This window comes from Homarus americanus, unplaced genomic scaffold (assembly GCF_018991925.1).
Source record: "Homarus americanus isolate GMGI-L3 unplaced genomic scaffold, GMGI_Hamer_2.0 scaffold31037, whole genome shotgun sequence".
NCBI lineage: Eukaryota > Metazoa > Arthropoda > Malacostraca > Decapoda > Nephropidae > Homarus > Homarus americanus.
Genome location: NW_024722227.1, coordinates 3462838 through 3489319, shown reverse-complemented (window position 1 = coordinate 3489319; position 26482 = coordinate 3462838). Strand labels below are relative to the sequence as shown.

General features: G+C 39.9%; 1 protein-coding gene across 1 annotated transcript in view; it reads left to right on the top strand.

Moving 5' to 3' along the window:
• LOC121862297 (paired box protein Pax-7-like) overlaps positions 1-26482 on the top strand; it is a 106912-nt gene that overhangs the window by 32138 nt on the left and 48292 nt on the right. Inside the window, exons 2-4 of the mRNA XM_042360434.1 lie at positions 1657-1847; positions 3212-3342; positions 22350-22459. Of these exons, the coding sequence (XP_042216368.1) occupies positions 1657-1847; positions 3212-3342; positions 22350-22459 (432 nt within the window). The remainder of the gene's footprint in view (positions 1-1656; positions 1848-3211; positions 3343-22349; positions 22460-26482) is intronic.

Here is a 26482-nt window from a genome sequence, read left to right as displayed (position 1 = left end):
TAACATTGACAAATTAAAGATTACCTGGGAACTTTTCTTTAAATGTCGAGTGATTTTTTTTTGGTCTACTGGTTGTAAAGTCGGAGTCTCTTGGTCTTCTTCCCCTTGTTGTCTTGAGGAACTTTCTTTGGTGACTTTGATGTGGGTGATTTTTTTTTTACGAGGTCATCTTATAGAAGTTATTTTGTGATTGTTATTGATTGTGTTAGTTTGTTTTTTCCGAGTGGTGTTGGTGGTTGGTGGATCATGTTGGAGGTCAAATAGTTTTATATTGTAAACTGTGGGAGATTACATTAGAGTTTATTGTATACTTTAATTTTATGACAATATATTCGACAAATTATACAAACACACTCAACTATAGATACACTCAACTACAGATACACTTCAACTACAGACGCACTCAACTACAGATACACTCAATTACAGATACACTTCAACTACAAACACACTCAACTACAGACGCACTCAACTACAGACGCACTCAACTACAGACGCACTCAACTACAGACACACTTCACCTACAGACACACTTCAACTACAGACACACTTCAACTACAAACACACTCAACTACAAACACACTCAACTACAGACACACTCAACTACAGACACACTCAACTACAGACACACTTCAACTACAAACACACTCAACTACAAACACACTCAACTACAGACACACTTCAACTACAAACACACTCAACTACAAACACACTCAACTACAGACACACTTCAACTACAAACACACTCAACTACAAACACACTTATTACAGATCTGTCTCATACTACACACTAACCTATACTTCTCCTATTCTTCTTTCACATTCTGTTTCACCAATTGTACGTCATATGTATTTGTGTAATAAAAGAATATCTATATATGTACAAATTAATACATATTCATATATACTATACTAATAATTTTGATATATGTTAAGATAATTTGTATAGGTTTTTGTATAATTAAGTGTATTTGTATAGTTTTCCTTAAATTATAGTTGTTGTATGATTATATGAGTCCTTTATTGTCAAAATATCAATGAATTATATTAGTATTAGGCGTACCACTTCCACCACACCCCTGCCCCGTTCCGCCCCCATACTACTGCCCCGTTCCTCCCCCACACTACTGCCTCGTTCCTCCCCCACATTACTGCTCCGTTCCTCCCCTACGCCACTGCCCCTGTTGCCCCCATACTACGCCCTGCCCCTATACTGCCCCGTTCCTCCCCCACACCACTGCCCCGTTCCTCCCCCACACCACTGCCCCGTTCCTCCCCCACACCACTGCCCCGTTTCTCCCCCACACCACTACCCCACCCCTCCCCCACACACCTCCCAGGGCCAATCTTGTTCACAAACCTTCAATAAAAGCTCAGTGGGCAGAGACAGTATCAAGGAGTTAGGTAAGAGGGAGGACCATAACCAGGGGGCAGTATTAAAGCGTGTGTCAGCCCGGTACTCTCTGCCCTCCTACACACACACTAAATAACTCGTAAAGTGTTACCCGGTAGCTCTGGCCAATCACCCGCTGCTCAGATAATCATGTATTAACCCCACTGATAGCGAGGGAGATAAGATATAATCATGTATTACTACTCTGATAGCAAGTAAGATAAGGAAGTCTTGGTAGAAAACATGAATTATAACGCGAGCAGGAATGACTTCTCCGGCAGGCCAAGGGCGCGTTAACCAGCTGGGTGGCGTCTACATCAATGGCCGCCCTCTACCCAACCACATAAGACTCAAGATCGTCGAGATGGCAGCTGCTGGGATACGCCCCTGTGTCATCTCTCGCCAGCTGAGGGTATCCCACGGCTGTGTGTCCAAGATCCTCAATAGATACCAGGTACGTGTGGGGCAAGGGGGGCAGGGGGAGGGGAAGGGAAGGGGGAGGGGGAGTTAGGGCAGGAGTACTGGAGGAGGGAGGGCGCTAAGAAAAGAGGAGAGGAAGGGGGTGAGAGAATTAAGGAAGAATGGATGAAAGGGGAGGAGTGATGGAGGAGGAGGAAGGAGTTTCAAGAAGGGTTATGGAGGGGAGGGAGAAAGGGAGGGAGGGGTAATGGAGGGGTGGTGGAGGGGTGAAACAGTAGAGTAACAGTGCAGGTAGTGATAGTTAGTGTAGTAGTGATGATGATAGTTGTTAGAGCATTAATATTAAGTGAACCAACAGACAGGTTCCTGGTGGCTGGAGGGACAGAGTGACCAACGACTAAGGATTAATTGAGTTATTAATTGTATCTACATAACAGCAGGGGATTAAGTCTTCACCACGGGATTAATAGTTAAAAATCATAGATAAAAGTTGATAAATAAAACTGTCTGGTGTCGACAACTGGTTAATTAATGTTATAGTGTTCGTCGTCATGGTAGAGCCACACACTTGTTCCAGGGTGTCGGTGGCCCAGTGAGGTGCTACTGTAGTGTGAGCTGTATTGGCTACACTATAACCTTCAGCACCAGAGGGTCAATTACTGAGCTGGTCACACTACGGCCTCCAGAGCCAGAGGGCAGAGTCTTTCTTAAGATAAAATTACAATATAATAAGGATAATATATGGCCTCTGTCATACTAACAGACTTTTTGGAAATTCCTCGTAATATGAGACACAAAGGAACAAGAAGATTCTCTAAAAAAACGTAGATTTCCAGGAACAGTTGATGAGTGTGAGGTGCCGTGTAAGGCGGTGTCTTAGGTGAAGTCTTCTGCCCAGATAAAGACATCATGTTCTTAATATATTCAACATTAATATTAAGTGTTAAGTTCCTCTCCCTGATAATCCTGGAGGTTAAAATATCTCAAAAATTGTGAGTAGTTCTTTAGGTTTTTAACATTAACATTAATCATGATCATCTGAAGTTAACTATAATAGATATCTGTTTGTGGGGTAAGATAGTGAGATACTCTGTTACTACATGTAGGCGAGAGTCCTGTTTAACCGTTGTTTCTTATTAAGGATCCTGAACAGACAAACAAACACATGATGAGATTTTAGGGTAGATGTGAATCACTGTATAAGCGTGACAGAACTCATGACAGAAAAGCCAGGTGGTAAGTAATCACGACCTTCCTCCCCAGCGAGACTAAACACACTCGCTCTGTAATGGTTTAAGAGTCAGTCGTACCGTAGGAGTAATGATAACACAGGAACATAAATATTAACAAGGAGTAGTTTTATCCTTTCACTCACCAGAGGCTCCTTATTGCCTACAGGAGACGGGGTCGATCCGTCCTGGGGTGATAGGCGGTTCGAAGCCCCGCGTAGCCACTCCAGAGATCGAGCGAAAGGTGGCTGACTACAAGAAGGAGAACCCAGGTGTATTCTCCTGGGAGATAAGAGACAGGTAAGGTATAACTCCTACCTATGTGAGGATGTTTATGTTTTCATTGATTAGCGAAGTTTTTATTAATATTTATATGTGGACTTTTTTCGTCTTTTATTTATTTATTTATTTATTTTGCTGTCGTGCTTATTCACTATTGTTTATTAGTTTATTATATTCATTCTTTATCATCGTCTCCTCTCCCCCTTCCTTGTTTTATCTCTCCCTCCTTTACATGTATCATCTCTGAGTATCTATCTCTATCTTCCTTTCTCAATCTCTGTCCTATTTTTCTCTTTCCTTTTCTCTAGGTCTCTCATCTTCTCTCTTCCATTTTCTTTTTTACTTCCTGTTTTCTTGTCTTCTTTCCTCTCGTCCTTTTTCTCTCCCTCCTTCCCTCCCACTCCATCTTTCTCCCCTTCCACCTTCCCTCCCTCACCATCATTTCCTCCTTCACACCCTCTCCCCCTCTCTCCTTCCCTCCCTTTCCATCATTTTCCCCTCTCTCTCCCAACCAACCTTTCCCCTCTCCCCCCTCCCCCCCTCCCTCTCCCTCTCACCCTCTCACCCTCTTTCCCTGCGGTAGGTCACTGCGGCTCCGTCACCCCAGCGCTGAAATATAACCACTACCTCATCTACTTCCCATCTCAAATACCTCTCAAGTTTTCACCCTTTTGGCAAAACTCAATAAGGCCTATTGTCCCTGCCAGAAACACACGGGAAAATAACCCCTAATTATATACCTCATAAGGACGAGAATAGATATGATAAAGAGGGATAACGCACCTCTAAGACCTCTCACCCGAACAGAAGTCATCGTCTCGGGTTCTGAATCTTTTACGAGACAAATTTGTGAGGTTTTTGGAAGAGTCATTTTAGTGAGGCATTTAAATCCTTTCCACACTTCTTGTTTATTTTTTATCATACCACCAACGACGACTTGTCTTTTACTTTTGCTTAATTATATATTTTTTTGGACAGGTGGAAATTAAGTTTACGTATAAGATAGGAAAAAAAATTACTCAGGTACAGATATATTTTAATTACAGGTGAGGGTTGTGTTTGTTTATTTATAAATTTATTAATATATTGGTAATTTATTCTTTATTGTTTCAGTAAATATTTGATATTTAAGGCAACATATAAAAAAAACTGAACATTAATAAAACTAATTGAGTAAAAGTTTCTCTATAATTATCAGGGGAATAAACCAATAAATTATTACCTGTGCAAATAATACTCTCCAGGATATACCATTACCTATAAGGAGAAAATAATTGCAGATAATTTATTCCTCACAAATATTCCTCTTAAATGAACACCATTAATATTGATTTATAAAGACCGGGAAAGATATAAATACTCACTGCTAACACAAACTATAATCATATACTGGTAACATTTCTCCTCCGTAAAACTGTATTTATCCTTTATCAGATTTTATCACCAGACATAAAATATAGGACTTATTTCTACGTCTGAAATGTGATTAAAACAGAGCAATTTATTTTTACTATTTATGAGGTCACTTAATAATTAAAAAAAAAGTTACCGATATTATAAGAAAAAAAACAAAGAGCTTTTAAGATACCGACAATTAATCTAGATATCGAAGACAAGAAAGTATTATTAAAAGTTATTCTAAGAAAGTTTGTAAAATGTATGTAGTGGACTTACTTACAGTAGTCATGTGTGGCACAACACCAGCTGGTCACTGTCATGTGTGGCACAACACCAGCTGGTCACTGTCATGTGTGGCACAACACCAGCTGGTCACTGTCATGTGTGGCACAACACCAGCTGGTCACTGTCATGTGTGGCACAACACCAGCTGGTCACTGTCATGTGTGGCACAACACCAGCTGGTCACTGTCATGTGTGGCACAACACCAGCTGGTCACTGTCATGTGTGGCACAACACCAGCTGGTCACTGTCATGTGGCACAACACCAGCTGGTCACTGTCATGTGTGGCACAACACCAACTGGTCATTGTCATGTGGCACAACACCAGCTGATCAGTCATGTCACCACTGTCATGCGGCACAACACCAGCTGGTGCTTCATCATGCGTGGCACAACACCAGCTGGTCACTGTCATACGTGGCACAACACCAGCTGGTCACTGTCATGTGTCAGCAGTCACACCAGCTGATCACTGTCATGCGTGTACACCAGCTGGTCACTGTCATGTGTGGCACAACACCAGCTGGTCACTGTCATGCGTGGCACACCACCAGCTGGTCACTGTCATGTGTGGCACACCACCAGCTGGTCACTGTCATGTGTGGCACACCACCAGCTGGTCACTGTCATGTGTGGCACACCACCAGCTGGTCACTGTCATGTGTGGCACACCAGCTGGTCCCCTCTAACACTCACTAAATATCTCTGTAATATATTAACTGGCGGGTCGACTGTGGTAGATTAATTAGATATTTCCAATTAGTAATTATCTACGATAATTTGAACCGCAGGGAAGTAAATAATTTGTAATTAGTATTTGTATAGCCGTTTATAGACAAATCAGCTCTTGCAACTAATTATGTACGTGAACACACACACACACACACACACACACACACACACACACACACATAGGGGGTCAAGTACAATTATTATTCGTGTCGTGATAATCTTTTACTAAATACAGGTACAATAATGTCAACAGTATGAGATTGTATTAAGACACGAGGCAGGGAGTGACTTACCTGTGTTAAGTTATCAGAGCAGTAGTCAGTACCTGGAGGTCACCTGTTGCTCCTCCTCACTAAGGCAGGGTGATGGTGTCGTCTCTAGCGGCCACAGATTTTCTCACTCACTCACTCACTCACTCATAGTAAAATTCGTTTTGTTTTTTACTCCTTCTCTTAAAGACTCTCACTTTACCAACTTCCTCTGCCCTATGTTTATCTTTCATCACATTATTCGTTTTTCTATTCATATTTTCTTTCATAATTACACATAAAAAGTAAAAAAAAAAAATAAAGATTCGTTCAAAATGCTGTAGACATTTTTGTATTTCCGGAACATTTGAACATCTTTGTTACAATGATGGACCTCTAGTTAAAAAACGTATCATTTATTATACATTTTAAATTGTTTATCATAATACAGTATAAGTAAACCTTTAGTAGACTATATAACTAACAGTACACCTTTAACCTGATCAAGTCTAATATCTGAATATCTTTTGGTTTCATAATTTAGTAAACGTTAAATATCTCTCTCTGTTGCCCTCACCTTCACCTCATCTCTCACCAGGTGTTCTTGGAAAACTGTAATTCATTTTCTTTCTGGTGTTTGTGTTGAAACTTACCGTACATGTTTTACCTGGCGTCTGTTGTGTTCTACCAGTGTTTATTTCATCTATATTTGTAACTTTTTTTATCTTTCGTTTATTCACATTATTGTTATTTGTGATGTTTACACTGTCGCTTCTATTATATTTTACCAACACCAGTGATACCGTGTACTAGGTATAATCTTCACGGTTGAGTTTATTAATTAAAATCATTCTCTTCCTCAGTTCAAAAGACAATATATTTAATACACTATAACAGCATTAGTATCCCCACTATGTTCACTCTCATTTACACTGATAGGTTGCTCCATTTTAACTGTCCTTATCTTAAAAAACCAAAAAAACTAATTCAGGATCTTCACCTATATATTTTATTAACGATGTGTATGTTGACGGTGAACCAGGTGTCTACATGGCCGTGGGGGAGCCTATGTTACCCCTCTCTACCCCCTCCACCCCCTCTTCGCCCCCCTCTGCCCCCCTCACCCGCCCCCCTCCACCCCCTCACCTCTGATGTTCACCCCAACCAAAAAATCTTGTTCTATTGTTTAAGGCGGATGACTCGCACAATATACCCTTCTTTATTCTCTTCCACGCTCTGCCCGCTTCCTTTGTTCTCCTTTATCAGGTTTTTGCCTCGTATCGTCTTCCTAAATTGGTTCTCATGCCCTTATTTTTCTTCTTTCTCCTCCTCCTCCTCCTCCTTTATGGGATAACTTATCGTGAGGGGGGAGGGAGGGGAGGAGGGAGAATGGGTAGGGGTAGGGAGAGGGAGGGGGAGGAGGAGGTAGAATGGGTAGGGGTAGGGAGAGGGGGAGGAGGAGAAGTCGTGTGGTGTGAAATATCTCAACGTAAATTTGTGTCTCATTACTCTTAATATCAGGGTATTATAAGACTCCTTCCACCTTATCACTGTCTCACACCATTAATGTATTAGTATACTCCTTGAGCTCTTGAATGAAAAAAAAACCTGTTTCATTATTCCTTAACTATACATCAACATACATCATACATGAATCATATATAACTGACACTTATGAGACCTACAGCTGTGTTGACAACTTTTTAAGGACCTGGAACTAATGGACATTGAAGGTCATATAGTGAGAGATGTTTACACTATTAATGGCTGCCTATAATAACACATTTACCTCATTATATTATTCTAATATCTGGCCAGGTAAGTTGTCACATTTAATGAGGATAATTAACATAGTGACAAATACTATACAGGTAAATGGTCCTTGTACTGAGGATGGCTTAAAAACAATAAGATATTCACTAATTTTCATTGTGTTTTGTTCTGATTTAATTTGTATTGTATCTTTTACCTTAGTTTTCTGGAGCCAATTATTTTTCTGTGCTTCTTTAGTTCACTCTGCAGACATGTAAACAAATGGTCCCTTGCCACACACCATGAGTCCTTGAGGTGGCTGGGGTGAGGAGGGGGAGGTTGTGGGTGGCTGAGGTGAGGAGGGGGAGGTTGTGGGTGGCTGGGGTGAGGAGGAAGGAGGTTGTGGGTGGCTGGTTGGGGAGGGAAAAGGTTGTGGGTGGCTGGTTGGGGAGAGGGTTGTGGGTGGCTGGGGTGAGGAGGGGAGGTTGCGGGTGGCTGGGGTGAGGAGGGGGAGGTTGCGGGTGGCTGGGGTGAGGAGGGGGAGGTTGTGGGTGGCTGGTTGGGGAGGGAAAAGATTATGAGGTGCCGTGGTGCCTCGTGTCGGTCAATTGGGATGCGTTAGTGAGAAAAATTTATATTATTTATCTTTTTCTTTTTTTCTAAGGAATATTGAGTGAGGAGTATCTTTTATTTTCTCTGTAGTTTAGCCTTGTTTATGACAGAGCAATATTTAATCTATATTTGTGGCTTGCACTGCCATGCATAGTCGAATTTGTTTTGGTAGAGACACAATGGTAGAGTATCTTTTTTTTTCTGGAGTGAAGCCTTTGGTATAGAACAACTTCTTTTGTTTCTGACTCACTGATGTGTCTGAAGGTGGCAAAGTACAAGGTGTGGTTGTGGTGATGGATTGATGGAACAGAGCGTGTGGTAATGAGGTGTTGGAAGAGAAAATGTAGAAGAGGGTGTGGTGGAACAGAAGGTGTGGTGGCCGGGGTCAACACGCGTTGTCTCACCCACAAAACAATAAAGACTTCTCAGAATAAAGACTCCAGCACCGAGAAAGACTCAGCCGGCCATGCCTTGAGTTCACAGTTTACGACGAAGAATAAAGGTGATTCACTACGTCAAGAGGCTCGTGCTTCTGTGATCTCCAAGACGGTTGTGTCTCCTGACTCTGAGGTGAAAGAGGCCACAGTGTGATACTCCCTTAAAGATCGAAAATGGAATGAACGGGTTTTCAAGACAGCGGGTGAATACTTACTTAAACAAATGTATATATCGTAAATTTTATTAATAGAAATCATATATATTATCATAATTTGCATGAAACTCGAGTACTTTAAGAAATGGAAGGTTGTCATCGTTCGCCAAATAAAAGATATTTATATAACTCCTCTATACATTTCTTTATAGATGACATCTCTCTGGTCCTTAAAAACATGATATAAACGCTGGAAAAAAACACTACCCCCCCCCCTCCTTTCTGACATTACGGTAGCTGGATGAGTCAGTAAGAGAACTTCGACAGTCAGTCAATGTTCGATCATTCACAACGGACAATTAAACCCCAATCAGGTGTGGGCGAGCAGCTGGCGGAGGGGGGTCTGTGTGGGCGCCCCGGGTGTTACCTCACATAATCACCGCCTCAGCCACACACGAGAAGTAATCTTTAATTTGCTAATGGAGCGAAAAGTCATGCGAATGTTCTAAAGAGGATTTGATCGCACAGTTCCGATGCCTCATGTACAATACTCTGCTCCAAACTAAACACAGGCGACCGACACTCAACATGGAGCATAAAGTGTGATGTCTGTTATCAGCGAATGTTTACTGCGTCACACTGTCACAGTTTAATGTATTACCACCAGCTTTTATGTAGACTGTGGAATGTAGAGGAGCGAAGTAAGATATGTCTGGCTGGGTGTTTGCATGTTGGTATGTCATTGGCGTATACAGTCCTGTGAATGTGGTCCTACCGGGCTCAAAATCAACAAATTTATTATTTTGTCATATGAACAGCGCAGGGAGAGGATCGTACAGTTGTTGTGTCATATCTATTCACCGAGGAGGGACGTCCCGCTGGTCAGTGACTAAAGGTATTTGAAGCAGGATGATTTGATCTGGTGTTGATATTATGACAGGAAAAAACAGGGAGTTACATACAGTGCTAAAGTTTTGGTAGGCAGAGGTTCCGTAAATTGGAATTTCAACAGAATACTCATGGGCCTCCCAGACACCACTTCTCGGCCGATTGAGGGTGAGTGTTGTTGGTACTGTACTACCAAGTCGAGGTCGTCACACCATAACACTGACTATGGTAATATCTATAGAATGTGCCAAGCTGGAAGCTTTCTCTCAAGAACATTATTGTTGAGTGTTTTAATGTCTTTATTCTGACCGAATCGAGGAGGCGAAGTGGCCCAACACCACACCCAGTCCACAGATGACATAAATATTTCCTCGATTTTATTTTTTTAGTGACGATATTTTCATAAATTGGAAAATAATTGCAAAAAAAATCACTCAAAGTGAGAAATCCTGCATTAAATTAAACTTATAATTTACATTATTATCATAACTTGGTCACCATTTTATATTGTGAAATCTCGACTGAGGAATGAATAAAGGTGACGACCGCAGGAGATAAACCAAATATGTTCCTCATGGAGCATAAGGAAACATACTGTACATGAGAACGAAATATCATGTTTACATATTTTCAAGAATTTTGCAACAACTTTGCTAATGTTACAAGAATTATAGAAGGTTGATATTGTTCAGTTTTGGTGGTAAATAAAGCGAGGTACGCTAAGGCATGTCCACCTCTTTAATTATTAAGACAACTTGTATCATGGGACACACTATTTGCTCAGGAAATCTTATAAAAAAAACAGTACTCAGCCACACAAGAAAGCTGGACGTCACAGCTCTTGTTGAATAAAGTAAACATACTGTTACCTTTATATGGATAGTAACTAACAGTACGCTGGGTGCAGTAGTCAGTCGACCGTCTTAGTGTGTAGTAGAAAGTCCACTCACTTCTGCACCCACCGTATTAAAATCAGAGTCGATATGGTAAAACTTGAAACAGTATTCTCTCTCTGTAGTCACTTTTTATTAAATTGTTGTGGCAGGACGAAGAATTTCTTAAGATATACAGATTTTATTTTTTTTAACGTTTACGCGTGTGTTATATTATACTTCAATATAAAAATCATGTACTACGATTTTCTTGTTATCGTACAATATCACATTTCTCTTTACAATATCATATATATTTTATTATCATTGTTTTTTCCATACTTACACAACTCACTTGAATATCATCGTCACCATTTAAGTAAAGTAAAAAAAAAAAACAGACCCAGGGCAAAGCGAGTGTTGGCCCGGCCGCACGACACCCCACACACTACCCCTCACCTTCCCGCCAATCATTCTTCCTCCGTCTCATACAATATTCTCCCGCATTTTACATCGTGAATTCTCGTCCTGTTTGCCACTGAATATATGACGAACGACCAACATGAAAATTTGTCATTCCAAAAATCTATTGTGAATATAAGATGTTGTTTCATTGGTGTTCTGCTGAGAGAGGTGTTCTGCGTCGTCTCCTTGGTTCCTTTCCCCTGTGTGTGTGTGTGTGTACTTGAGGGTTTAGTTGTGTGTGTGTGTGTATGTATGTACGCGTGTGTATGTATACTTATGTACTTATACGCACATACACTCACAGTTTATATACTTATGTACACGTAAATATGCTTTCATATGAATATACTGAATAGGCGTGTAAACTTATACGTACACACACACACACACACACACACACACACACACACACACACACACACACACTAAACATATTCCTACAAGACCCTAATGAACGAATATATTAACTTGTATTAGCGGGATAATTTGTTTTGCTTGGCATCTTTTACAGTTAATCTCCGTGACAGCAAAATGAACTTACCTTTTAGAGAGAGAGAGGCATTGTAATTAAACTCACTCGGTAGTATACATAGCCCTGCCCATAGACGCTACAGCTGGTGGTGGTGAAGAACGGCCATCACTCACCTCATCATGTATAAAACTAAACTGTTTATCTTCTACGGTTTACAATTTCCTCTCCAGTCTGACTAATACTTTTATATATTTCCCAATCAATAATAATGACTTGGAAACATTACATAGCGTGACATAACATAACATAACATAACATAACATAACGTAACATAACATAACATAACATAACATAACATAACGTAACATAACATAACATAATGTAACATAACATAACATAACATAATGTAACATAACATAACATAACATAACATAACATAACATAACATAACATAACATAACATAACATAACATAACATAACATAACATAACGCAACATAACATAACGTAACATAACATAACATAATGTAACATAACATAACATAATGTAACATAACATAACGTAACATAACATAACATAACATAACAATAACATAACATAACATAACGCAACAACATAACATAACATAACATAACATAACATAACATAACATAACATAACATAACATAACGCAACATAACATAACGTAACATAACATAACATAATGTAACATAACATAACATAATGTAACATAACATAACGTAACATAACATAACATAACATAACATAACATAACATAACTTTAACCTTAAATACACTTACAGTTATACACTCACACTCGAACCTCTCTTGTAAGTCAAAAGTTCACTGAGACTGAAAGAGATAGACCTTCAGTACACCTCTTTTGTTTTTCATATATTCCTTCCCCTTAGGTAGTCCTCCAGTCCAGTCAATAGTGTAGTCTTCAGTCAACAGTCAGTAAAACCAGTCAATTTATATTCAGTCTTTCATAACCTTCAGTTCAGTTTTTCTTAGGCTCTACCACCCTCATATCTCTCTCTCTCTCTCTCTCTCTCTCTCTCTCTCTCTCTCTCTCTCTCTCTCTCTCTCTCTCTCTCTCTCTCTCTCTCTCTCTCTCTCTCTCTCTCTCTCCTCGCATGCTAAGAGCCACCGACCTCAACCTCTCTTCCAGTTTCCAGGCGTCAGAGGGGCGGGGTTTCCTGACAGCCGTGACGATAATTGAGGACTCGGATTTCTTAGATTAATTATGCAGCGGATCAGGTTAATTACCGTAGGGAAGGAGAGAGAGAGAGAGAGAGAGAGGGAGAGAGAGAGAGAGAGAGAGAGAGAGGGTAGAACACGATGGTGGGAAAAAATAATATATAGTTGTGAAAACCTTTTAAGAGAGTTTGATGTTCTGTTATCTTCGTTGTCTTTTTTTTTTCTTGGTTTTAATTTTTTTCTTTGTTTTTTTCTGATTTTTTCTTATTATTTTCTTTTTCGTGTTATTTTTATTCTTGGTTTTACTTTTTTCTTTTTTTTTCTTATTTTCTTTTTCGTGTTATTTTTATTCTTAGTTTAAATTTTTTTCTTTTTTTTCTTCTGATTTTTTCTTATTATTTTCTTTTTCGTGTTATTTTTTTATTCCTTGTTATCATATTTTCTTTGTTTTCTCTTATATTTTCTTCTTTATATTTTTTTCCCTCTAGTTCTTTTTGTTCATGATTATTCTTCTACGTTAATTTACTCATCCTATTCTCAATCTTTATCCAACTTTTGTTCAATCTTTCGACTAACATCAACATCTGAGAATCTGTGTTGATCAATGAAAAACAAATCATAATACGAACTATATTTAAAACTAACTATAATTCTTCCAACTTCAAAAAACAACCACTGAAAAAAAAAAATTTCCACTCAGGTAAAACAAACACCATAGTTGATTATAATTATATCACCTTTTTATTCAAGTATACACGTTAGATTGAGACCTAAAATGTGACCTATACTCCAGTACACTAAGGGGTTTACAAGTCCACCTAAGGAACGTCTGTCGATAGGGCTTAGCGTACATCACACACAGAGGCTGACAGGTTACACTACTTGGTACTGTGGTCAGACAGGAAGTGAATCTGAGACCACTAACCTACCCGACCCAGTACTATAAATACAGCTCGTCACGTATCCAGTAAAATGACTTCGATGACTTAACCCCTTGAGACTCGCGGTTTAATCCCTTGAGACTCATGGTTTAACCCCTTGAGACTCGTGGTTTAATCCCTTGAGACTCATGGTTTAACCCCTTGAGACTCATGGTTTAACCCCTTGAGACTCGTGGTTTAATCCCTTGAGACTCATGGTTTAACCCCTTGAGACTCATGGTTTAATCCCTTGAGACTCGTGGTTTAATCCCTTGAGACTCATGGTTTAACCTCTTGAGACTCATGGTTTAACCTCTTGAGACTCATGGTTTAACCCCTTGAGACTCATGGTTTAATCCCTTGAGACACTGTAAAGTTTATATCGTGAAATGCGACGATTTAACCCACTAAGTATGATGAATAAACCCATTAAATAAGTCCATTTAACGCATAAAATAAGGTGGTTTAACCTCTTGAGTCTGATGATTTAACTCAATGAGAATTTTATCGCCCTGATGATTCACTATCGTTCACTATAACCTGAAGCACGAGACTTTAACCACTTCACCACCATTATATAGCCCACTGAACACCCTAACATTATCCTCTGATTATTTAACCCCAGGAGTAGAGTAGCAGGAGCCCCTTAATTACGATAAATTAATTACCTCACTAGGGGTTATTGCTATTAATTGACCTCATAATTATGGTAATGACGACCATCCTGTTGGAGAAGTACAAATTACCCGCATATCACAGTCGACCACTCAGAGGGTCCAAACCCCCCCCACCCCCCCCCACCCCCCTGGATTTAACCTGTAATTCGGGATTTTTTTCATTACCATTCCTAGTATAATCTGTAAGACCTAATACCTCATTTTTTACCTTTCTTAGTCTATCCTGTAACTCGTAATCTTCCCTCTTTACTTTCCTCTGGTCTTTTTACCATAATTTCACATCAATTAAGGTAATGCTGCCGAGAAATTGCACGCGTTGATTACCTTACCTGTAATTAACATGCAATACTCTCTGGTCACACCTGGGGAGCGTGGCGACCTATTCCTAGATAGATTATTAGTGCCTCTCGGAGTGTTAACATTCTCCCATCTTCATTCTGCTTTCATCTATTTCATATATTTCCTCTTCAAGTTGTTTTCGCTCTGGCGTAATCTCAAGAGGACCAACAGAACCGGTTATTATGTAGTTGTAAGAGGAATCAGGAACAGCAACAACAGTAACAACAACAATAATAATAATAACAATAATGATAATATTAATAGTTTTTTTACTACAACTACCACTACCACCACCACCACCACCACCACAACAACAACATCAACAACTACTACTATTACTACTACCACCACCACCACCACTACAACAACATCAACAACTACTATTATTACCACTTCAACAACAAAATCTACCCACTAATAATAATAATACAATCTAACATAAATACAACCAATATAACGTACTGTACCTTGTTAACGTGACTTCAGATTATAAGTTTCAATTATCCGTCTTCGCTGCATTATTTCCTGGGCTTAACCTGAGGTGCGACTCAAGTACCATGAAATCTTATATTCAATTTGTTAGATGTGAAACTAAAACACGTGATGATTGTTTTTTTAATAAGTTCTCTGTTTTTTTATTTATTTTTTTAATCCATAAATCAATATTGTGTTATAGTGACCTGTTTTTTTTATTTGATCAACTCAAAGTAAAATAATATACATCTTTATTATCTTCTAAACTACAAATAAAGTAAAGTTAATCAAGAAACTAATATAATTAAAGAAAATATCTATAATTTAAAAAGAAATAAGTTTCATAAAATGTTCTCGAGCTGTTGAGGATGAAGACTCTCCTACGAGGGTTCCCGCCGAGACTGATCGATGGAAGGATGTCGTGTCAGGTGTTCAGGTTAGGAGGGGGGAGGGGGAATTTGACCCTTGACTCACTCTGGTGTTGAGGTTAAAATCGTCAAGTTTTCAATGAGTTACTAAGGAACCTGACCTGTGTTGTGGTGTTACGGAAAAGTCAGTGGCCAGGTGGTGATGGGAGGACAGGTATGCAGTTTCTATTGAAGTGTCAGAGAAATTCATATTGTTTTGATTTCAATGGGAGGTGAAGATAATCGATGAAAGATATAAAATAACTCTGCCTTTGACCTATAATGTGTCAAATATAACTCTTGGAAATATTGAAGGGTAATTGCGAAGATTTTGTATTGTAGAGTTAATGCCTAAGAATCATACTTCCTTACATTCAGATGGTGGACGGAGATTATTATTATGATGACCCAGACGCGTGTGAGTGAACAGTGTCATAACGTCATCTTAACCTTAATTTAGGAAGTGAAAATACTCCCCGGTGAGACATTGATACTGGTCGTTATAATCAGAAAACAATGTTAATCCAACACTGTAGTTGAATTACACTGAGATGACCTTTCAGGGACACGGGAGGAGGAGGATGTTAGTTCTTATTAATGTAAAAAACGGACTATAATCCCGCACATTAATATTGACGTACAGTGAAAAAATATTTTGTTGTGAGCGAAGAGAGATATCAGGGCCGGGTGGCAAGAGACATCAGGGCCGGGTGGCAAGATAGGATCAACGATATAAGTGATATTATTGGATGTAAGAAACAATTTCATTTAAGCGAGAACTGTACAAGCGGAATTTCCTTTGACAAAATTGAAATTTGACACGCGGTGTGAGGTGAGAAGTGTTGGCTTGTCATCCACGACGTTTGGCTTCACAACTCTCGCTCTTTATTATTTTCTAATTTGTTCTTTGGTCATAAGAGATACGGCGGCATAGTGGGTACAGAAACTGCTTCTTTGCCCACGGGTCTCTGCTTCGCTCCAAGGCCACCCTCGGTCGTCCCAGCTGTGAACGGGTCTCTGAATTTAGTTGAGAAGTAAAATAGGTCGGGTGTAGTGCCGGCCACATTACCTCTTGGTTAGTGTGTACCCCCAGTTTGTTAGTAGAAACCGCGTCTTGTAGTGAGAGTTTCAAAAATAAAGTAATTCATCTTAAGATAAGGCGCATTTTATTGTTGTTATCCTGATTATGGGGAGCGGTGGTCGAGTGGATAGTGCACTCATGTTCTGTCCTAACCGTTGCTGGCACTCCTAGTTCACCCACCTGTAACCTTATCGTTTTCTTTAAGCCCCGAAAAAAACAATAACCATGGGAACACTCATTCAGTTTTGGGACAATATGCACCAACAGCTGATCACCTGTACCTTGCCACATGGTAATCACACCTACCAAGTTTAGGCCAAATTCGAAAACCTATTCTCAAGTTATTTTGAGGACAGATAAACAGACAGTCAGACAGACCAGACCAAAAGCAATACCCTACCTCGCTGTTGTGGGCAGAGGAATAAAATGATTTCAGCAGACTGGACATAGGATTGAGGATTCAGTAAACATCACCACCATTGATGTTAGACCTGTGTTGATGGCCAGAGACGATGTATATACTGTAGTCCCTTGGCCAGAATGCTCATGGTCTACTCAGAGGACGCTACCAGGGGAAGGACAGGGTCACATATAGGGAGAGAGAACTGGACATTATAGGGCAAGTATAACAATAGGCATCCATGTCAAGGTGTACAATACTGTAGCTCTGTAGTGGTGTGATACTGAGCTACACGGTAGTATGTGTCTTGGTGATATACTGAGGTACACGGTGGTATGTGTCTTGGTGTTATACTGAGGTACACGGTGGGATGTGTCTTGGTGTTATACTGAGGTACACGGTGGTATGTGTCTTGGTGTTATACTGAGGTACACAGTGGTATGTGTCTTGGTGTTATACTGAGGTACACGGTGGTATATGTCTTGGTGTTATACTGAGGTACACGGTGGGATGTGTCTTGGTGTTATACTGAGGTACACAGTGGTATGTGTCTTGGTGTTATACTGAGGTACACGGTGGTATATGTCTTGGTGTTATACTGAGGTACACGGTGGGATGTGTCTTGGTGTGATACTGAGACGGGTACTTGGTGATATACTGAGGTACACGGTGGTATGTGTCTTGGTGTTATACTGAGGTACACAGTGGTATGTGTCTTGGTGTTATACTGAGGTACACGGTGGTATATGTCTTGGTGTTATACTGAGGTACACGGTGGGATGTGTCTTGGTGTTATACTGAGGTACACAGTGGTATGTGTCTTGGTGTTATACTGAGGTACACGGTGGTATATGTCTTGGTGTTATACTGAGGTACACGGTGGTATGTGTCTTGGTGTTATACTGAGGTACACAGTGGTATGTGTCTTGGTGTTATACTGAGGTACACGGTGGTATATGTCTTGGTGTTATACTGAGGTACACGGTATGTGTCTTGGTGTTATACTGAGGTACACGGTGGTATGTGTCTTGGTGTTATACTGAGGTACACGGTGGTATATGTCTTGGTGTTATACTGAGGTACCTACGTGATGGCACTTTGCCTTAATAATGGTGTTACACTCAGGTATGTAATGGATTTGTGCTTTAATAGTGGCGTTACACGGAGGTATATTATGACTTTGTGATTTAATGGAGCTAAGTGTATTATTTTCTTTCCCTTTAAATTTGGAGTCTCTCTCTCTCTCTCTCTCAGCACTGTCCCTTCTCTCTCTCTCCTTCTTTCTCTCACACCAGTCTTCTTTCTCTCTCTCTCTCTCTCTCTCACCAGTCCCTTCTCCTTCTTTCCTTTCACACCAACTTCTCTCTCACACCAGTCCCTTCTCTCTCTCACTAGTCCCTTTCTCCTCCTCTCCCTTTTTCACCCTCCCTCCTTTTTCTCCTCCCTCCCAGGTTCCCCACCCAGCATTTTTACAATTGCGTGCTGTCCACAATCGATATGCTGTAATGTAACCTGTTAGGATCATTGGTCGTCGCACGCACAATCCCTCCCTCCCTCCCCCTCCATTCCCTCCCTCCTCCCTCCTCCTCCTCTCTCCTCCCCCCTCCCTCCCTCCCCTTCTTGTCTATCTTTTTTACCTTCCTCCTCTATTATCTCTCCCTCCCCTCCTCCTCCCCTTCTCTTCTTCTCCCTCATCCCTTCCTCCCTCCATTCTTCTCTCCCTCCCTCCCTTCCTCTCTTTTCTTCAACCTATCTACATTATCTACTTCCTACTTACCTTCTTAACTACTTACCTACCTTCTGTCTACTTCCTTACCTATCCCCCTACTTACACACACACACTTACACACACACACACACGCACACACACACGCACGTATGATATATAATGATAAAATCTCTCAATAGCGGACTTATTGGCTTTTTTCCGGTAAATGGAGGTAAAATTATTCTAGGAACTGTGAGAATAACTAAAAATCAAATAATAATTGTTGTCTATAGTTAATATTATGTCATATAAAGGTTAGAGGCGGATGTATTATAGTTTAGAATAAGAATGTCTTTTATCATCTGTTAGCTGGAACCTTGTGTCATCCACCCATCGATACTGATTGATGGGTAGTGGTGGTGTGTGTGTGTGTTTATGCATTTATTTATTTGAGTTACAAGTTCACGACAGACAGACAGATGTGTTTATTAAGCCGTTAAAATAAAATAAATATATATAAATACTAAATACCTCACAAATACTAAATAACTCAAATTTTCTTAACAAAATATATTCCTTTTTTTTTCGTTCAGTAACATACAATATATTCTCACTCACACATCACACCTAGAGTCTATACCAATACTGTACGTGAGTGTTGCATCTATGTACTATCTATAGTTATCTACTGCCTACTATCTATACTGCCACGTCTACTACATCACAACGTATTGATATGGTGAGATACGTACTTATTGCCAGCTCATGGGGTAACAATCTCACTTAAGATCTATACACGACAATCCCGATATATTTTGCTTGGTTTACAGTTCAGGGAAAACTCACCAGGCTTAATATTAGCTGTTGATATGAAGGGGTTTACAATACAGTATAGACCACCGCCTCCGCCCTCCTAACATGCAACAAAATACTCGCGGTTCAATTCTTCTTCTCGATATTATTTATTCAAGGTAACATACAGCTTTTATATATATATTTTTTATTTCTCTCTAGTATGAATGAGATATTTACACAGCGTGAAAAAACGACAAATTTTCCTTAGAATTTATGCATGAAAGGTGAACTAGTCAATATTGTGGTAAGGTTATAAAATATAGGAGTGTACTGTAGACCTACTGTAGATACAAAGACATCCTCTTTTAGTTGTTACTCGGAGGATTTGAGAGAGACAAAATGGAAGATAGAGAAATGCAGGAGGAAATATGTCATTGATGAGAAACAGAGATCAATATTGGAGGAATATAGAAGACACACACACACACACACAAGACGTTGAGAAACATTGGGTTATTGAATATAGAAGTAGTCCTTGGTAAACGAACAATAATGCTAGAAAATGCGCTGAGAACTTAGAAAAATCTCCTGAGAACTTTGAAAAATCCCCTGAAAACTCTAGAATCCCTTGAGAAACCTGAAAAATACCCTGAGGAACAAAAAATACCCTGAGAAACATAGAGTCCCTGAGAACTGCAAAAAAGTCCCATGAGAACCCTGAAAAATACCCTGAGGAACAAAAAATGTCCCCTGAGAAGGCTTTAAGGGCTTTGAGAACACAGGAAGAGCATTTAACACCACAGTGAGGGTAAGTATAGCGCCAGCGGCTTAATTTAGGAGAGTCGATCATGTCCAGTTTTCTGCTAATCTCAAAATTGCTCGAGCGATCATTAATTAGTAGCGATTCTTGGCACTCCAACACGCATCATGATGAGGGGGAGAAGGGGGGAAGGGGAGTGGAAAAGGGGAAAAAATAGGGGGATTAGAGAAGGGGGGCACAGGGGGAGATTTGGGAAAGTATTAGGGAAGGGGAAGAGGAGGGGAGAGGAGGGGTAAACGAGACAGTGAAATGTTTTAAGGGAGATAGGAGGATGAATGAGGGAATTAGTGAATAATGGAATAACGAGAGAATATAAAAGGTTCATTATGTTGGCAATGTATACAGAATATATTGAATAGCGTTTATCCTCTAACTTTTATACTTTGTAAGAATGACCAGTTTCCAGATAATATGACAGTATATCAAATTATATAATAAAAGTATAAATTATTTACTATACGGTAAAAAGGAAATTATATCTCCAATCCCTATAATGTTAACTAACGTTCTCCATCAATATTGAGTCAGGAAACAGAGGAACTCGTCTAATATATCATAACAAAATCAGATTCACAAATTTCCCTCAGTCATTGTATCTCAGGACACATAATCTTTTTTCTTCAGTTTACACACAACAGGAATGTTACAGAACCATACACACAAAGAGACTCTACTGTACCGTGCCTTTGGTTATGTAGAATGTGGATCGGGAAACATGAAACTCACTCACGTTGACACAATGTTCGCTGCTTAAGTGGATTCATGTATCTGTTAACAGTAATTATAGTGTTGTGTATGTTTGACTATGTTGTTGACGAACGTGTGTGTGTGTGTGTTAGGTGTTGTGTTGTGTTGTGTTGTGTGTGTGTGTGTGTGTGTGTGTTAGGTGTTTGTGTTGTGTTGTGTGTGTGGGATAGAACTAAGGTACAGTATGAATACGAGATGGTTGTCACACAGAGCCTCTTCAGCCACGGGGGAGGGGGATTCTGAGTAGCACAGAGGGAAGCACGAGGAGTGTATTGATTTATATATAACAGTATCGGACGTCGTGTGTGTGTGTGTGTGTGTGTGTGTGTGTGTGTGTGTGTGTGTGTGTGTGTGTGTGTGTGTGTGTGTGCTCCCGATTTTGTTCACTATACCTCCCGTTCAAACTTTTTCTCTGCTCTTGACTCAATAAAGCTTGTTGATTGATTTCATTTTGTCAATCTATGTCCATTGTCCACTGCTCTCTTTATATTTCGTGTTGTTAATGGTGACGAATGTGGTGTACAGAGATATATAATTCGAGTGTTGCTTTTGTTGATGGTGTTACTTATTGATGTATATTATTAGGTTGTGTTATGAGTATATGTTCTATAGTTACAACACATTTATTGATGGAGGAATAATAACTATATAAACAGGTGGTGATTGTAAATAATTTCCTTTCCTTGTGTACAGTCATATACACTCAGAGACGTACAGAGTTAAGAGCGGTATACAGTCATCCCCTCATATCATGGTCAACTGTCATATCCATATCCATTTTAGGTCTTTATGATATGACTTAAAAGAGTAATGTTATATATGTGTTAAAGACTCAGACATTTTCATATAACGCTAGACTGATTCACTGACATGTAAACTGCTTACAATACCCTCCCTCCCTCCTTCACCTTCTCGGGGCTAAGAGGTAAATGACTACCACCAGATCACTGACGCTGAGGTTAGGTTAGGTTAGATATTATTAAAACACACACACACACACACACACACACACACACACACACACACACACACCTGCCGTTATTTCCACTTCCCATTATTTCTCTGTCTTGCTGTTTTATAAATAGTAATTGTTATGCCTGGCGAGTGACCCACACGGTTAACCTTGACCTTCCCCCTTCCAGACTGATCAAGGACGGCCTCTGCGACAGGAACACGGCTCCCTCCGTCTCCGCCATCTCCAGACTCCTCAGGGGCAAGGATGACGACGAAGACCCAAAGAAATCCAAGGATGGTAAGTACACCTGAAGGAGAATTATATATACACTATAGACAATAAATAACAAGTGATAATTTTCCCACAAGCTTTTAAACAGTAAATACGTTGAGTTAAGCATGTGTATAAGCTGATAGACTCTAAATGACCGGGGCGGGAAGGGTTGTATAAGCGTCCCTCGGGTATAAAAACACCGTGATATTAATAAGTCAACACAAGACCTCGAGTACAGGACGAAGGTGAAGGAGAAATTGCTCGCTAACTCTGACTGACTCTGGAGGTGAATAATGAATTGGTTTTTATTGTGTTTGGTTTCTACTGTAACACTGAGACTCTATTAAGACAGTACTAACACACTTAGGTCTTCTTGGTTAATGCGCCTTCCTATGGTAAAAGTAATAGAGTAATTAACCCTCTCAGTCCTGGGAGTTATCTCTTAAGCTGAATAATATCGCGTGACGGTAACCGGAATAAAATCGCGTGATGATAATCAGATTAAAATCGTGTGACGGTAACCAGAATAAAATCGCGTGTCGGTAACCAGAATAAAATCGCGTGACGGTAACCAGCATAAAATCGCGTGACGGTAACCAAATAAAATCGTCTGACGGTAACCAAATAAAATCGTGTGACGGTAACCAACATAAAATCACGTGACGGTAAACAGAATAAAATCGTGTGACGGTAACCAAATATAATCGTGTGACGGTAACCAAATAAAATCGTGTGACGGCAACCAAATAAAATCGTGTGGCGGTAACCAGAATAGTACCATGTGACGATAGCCAGAATAATATCGTGTGTTGAAAGGAGTGAACGGTTTAATTTTCAAATAAAATAATAAATCCTTTTTGATAAGTAACGAAAAACTGATTAGGTAAATTTACTAATATATCCGTGAGGAGGCGAAGGAAAATTTGTCGAATAAATTATATTAAATTAAACCAAACTGTCAGGGTGAAGAAACAACAACAACAACAACAACAACAAAAACAACAACAATAATAATAATAATTAATAATAATAATAATAATAATAATAATAATAATAATAATAATAATAATAATAATATCATTAATATTCAGTAAAATCATCACACAAGTATACAGTTTGTTTGCATACATAATAGAGGTGCAGGTAAACAATTCTCAATGTACTGTATCTATAAAGAGCAGGTATATAACATCAGTAAACAGAAAGCAATTCTATCAAGGATACCCGACAAAGCTGCCACCGGTACTTAATTCCAATAGAGGTTCACTTGGGTTAACTTGTATATTGACAGCTAATATAAGTTGCAGGAAATCGGATAGGGATGAAAGTCAATTTAGCAGTGGACAGAAAACAGATCTTGGTTCCACGGGGCGCTGGACACTACAGTCGCTAGCGGTGGACGGCCAGTGGATACAGTGTCGCCCTCTGTTGCCGCCGCCGCCGCCGTACCGTTTACGCGCACAAGCTGCATCAGTGAGCCTGCCGAGCGTCAGCCCCCCGCCGATGCCGACACCACGACCCCCGCTGTTGTACTGTTCCCTGACCTGCTACTGTGGTCCTGTGGGTGTTACTGTGGTCCTGTGGGTGTTACTGTGGTCCTGTGGGTGTTATTGTGGTCCTGTGGGTGTTACTGTGGTCCTGTGGGTGTTACTGTGGTCCTGTGGGTGTTATTGTGGTCCTGTGGGTGTTACTGGGTGTTACTGTGGGTGGTCCTGTGGGTGTTACTGTGGTCCTGTGGGTGTTATTGTGGTCCTGTGGGTGTTACTGTGGCCCTGTGTGTATGTTACTGTGGCCCTGTGGGTGTTACTGTGGCCCTGTGTGTATGTTACTGTGGCCCCGTGGTCTTTTGTTGTTGTGACTTGTGGTTAGGAGTGTGGCTTTGTGGTTATAACTGTAGGTATTGTGTTTATTATGGTGGTATTTGTGGTTGTTATGGTGGTTGGTTACTGTAGATCTTGTGGTTGTTATGGTGGTTGGTTACTGTAGGTCTTGTGGTTGTTATGGTGGTTGGTTACTGTAGGTCTTGTGGTTGTTATTGTTATGGTTCAGACGTGGAGTCTTATCACAAGTCATATGAACAACTACTGTGTACATGTGGTCAGCTGTTGCTCACCCAACCATCGCTCTGAACTCAAATATTAATTCAAATTATTTTTTTCTTACTTTCTTTTAAAACTTTCGGTCAAGATGATTTTCCTTGGTTATGGAGGCTCGTGTTGTTAATTTTTTCTGACATAAGAGAATTTGTAGTCAACTAGTTATATATTTTGATTATATAGAAGGTAACATCAGCTAATGTTTCTAAATGATAAGCAGGTGTCTAATTGTACTTAGAAATAAACTCTAATTTGATCATATTTCCTACATCAGAACATCACCATCTGTCTTTATTCACGATTCTTTACTCTGGTATGTCTCTTCTTCTTCTTCTTCCTTCCTTCCTTCCATTCTCTCTCTCTTCTCTAACTAATTCATTGATCTCTTCTTACTCTTCTTTTTTTTTTGCTAACTTTAATTTTCTTCCGTTCTCACTTATTCTTCCCTGCTTGTCTCCCTCCCTCCTTTTCTCCATTTACCTTCTCCTCCTCCCCTGCTTCTCCCCTTTCTTACCTATTTTCTCTCTTCTCTCCTTCCATCTCACCTTTTCCCCCTTTATTTCCTCTCCGTGCCTCACCTCTCCCTGCTTACCTCCCCGCCGAGGTTATACGAGGTGTGAACGTTCGTCTTTGCTATATGCGCACAATGGAAACTGGCGAGGCCTTTGGCAGCCTTACCGGCCAAAAAACCCACAGAGCGAGTCACTCCCGGGTTACACAATGCTCACAAAGACGCACAAAATGTACCAACGCTTCAAAAGCCTTAAAATGCACAATACAGCCAAATGGAGTAGAATTCTCTAAATAAACCCCAAATGCTGAATGGTTCTTGAGGGAAACAAAAGAGATTCCACAGTCATTATGTTAGAACGGACAATGGAGGGAAGCCACAGGGGGTCGTCTCTCCACTAAGAATGCCAAAAGGACGACTTTTCATGCTGGATAACAATATTTGCCGGGGTTCTTATGTCACTGGAAAATCATTAAAAGGATTACTGGTGAGTTTGAAGGGAATTTTCCAGGTAACTAATATCGAATACAAGACATATTTAAAGGTTTCTCCTGAGCCTGACAGATAACATTGATCGCGTCTGGTTGTCCTTAAGCTCCACCCACAAATGTTCTCACAATTTCGCTTATTTTCCGAAATATCGAATTTAAAGAAAAAAATATATATTTTGATCTCTCTATTGTATAAAACCTATTGTTAAAAACCTTACAAATTGCTGCTCAAACCTGATACTTTCCATAACCTGTAATTTACATTTTTTCGCGTGTATGAACTTATTATAGCTGAACAAATAGTAAATAATAAATGATCAGTCGAGTTAAAAAAGAACACTTTATTTTTACTAGTAAGAACTTGACCATAAACGCGATCAAAAGTAATATGATATGTGAACTATTTTTATTCCATTTATTCTTATTATTTATAAGGTGATTCAGCTTGTTATTGTCACACCTGAGGTATTGTACACGTGATGACAGCTCAATGTGTGACCAGCTTCTAGTTTATAAAGTCAATTCAGGTGATGAATGACCTCTAACAGCGTCCCTAAACCAACAAGTAAACATTCCCTAAATTTATCACTAGAATGACTCGACTTGTAAATGATGTTTTGTGGGTTTTATGTAAATCAATTCTAAAAGACGTTCTTCTTTGTGTGTTTGACTTAACGTTTTGAGTCAAGGCTACGAGAGAGAGAGAGAGAGAGAGAGAGAGAGAGAGAGAGAGAGAGAGAGAGAGAGGTGTTAGGTTAAAGCTGTTTCTGTGTCATCCATCCTACCACCTTCATCCATTCCCCATCACCAACTTCACCCAATTTACTCCCCACCTTCATCTTCATCCAACCCTTATCCACACCTTCATCCATCCCCCACTACCACCCTCATCCACCCCCTTCCCCACCCACCTTCACCCTTGGATGATAACCACCACTCCGGCACACAC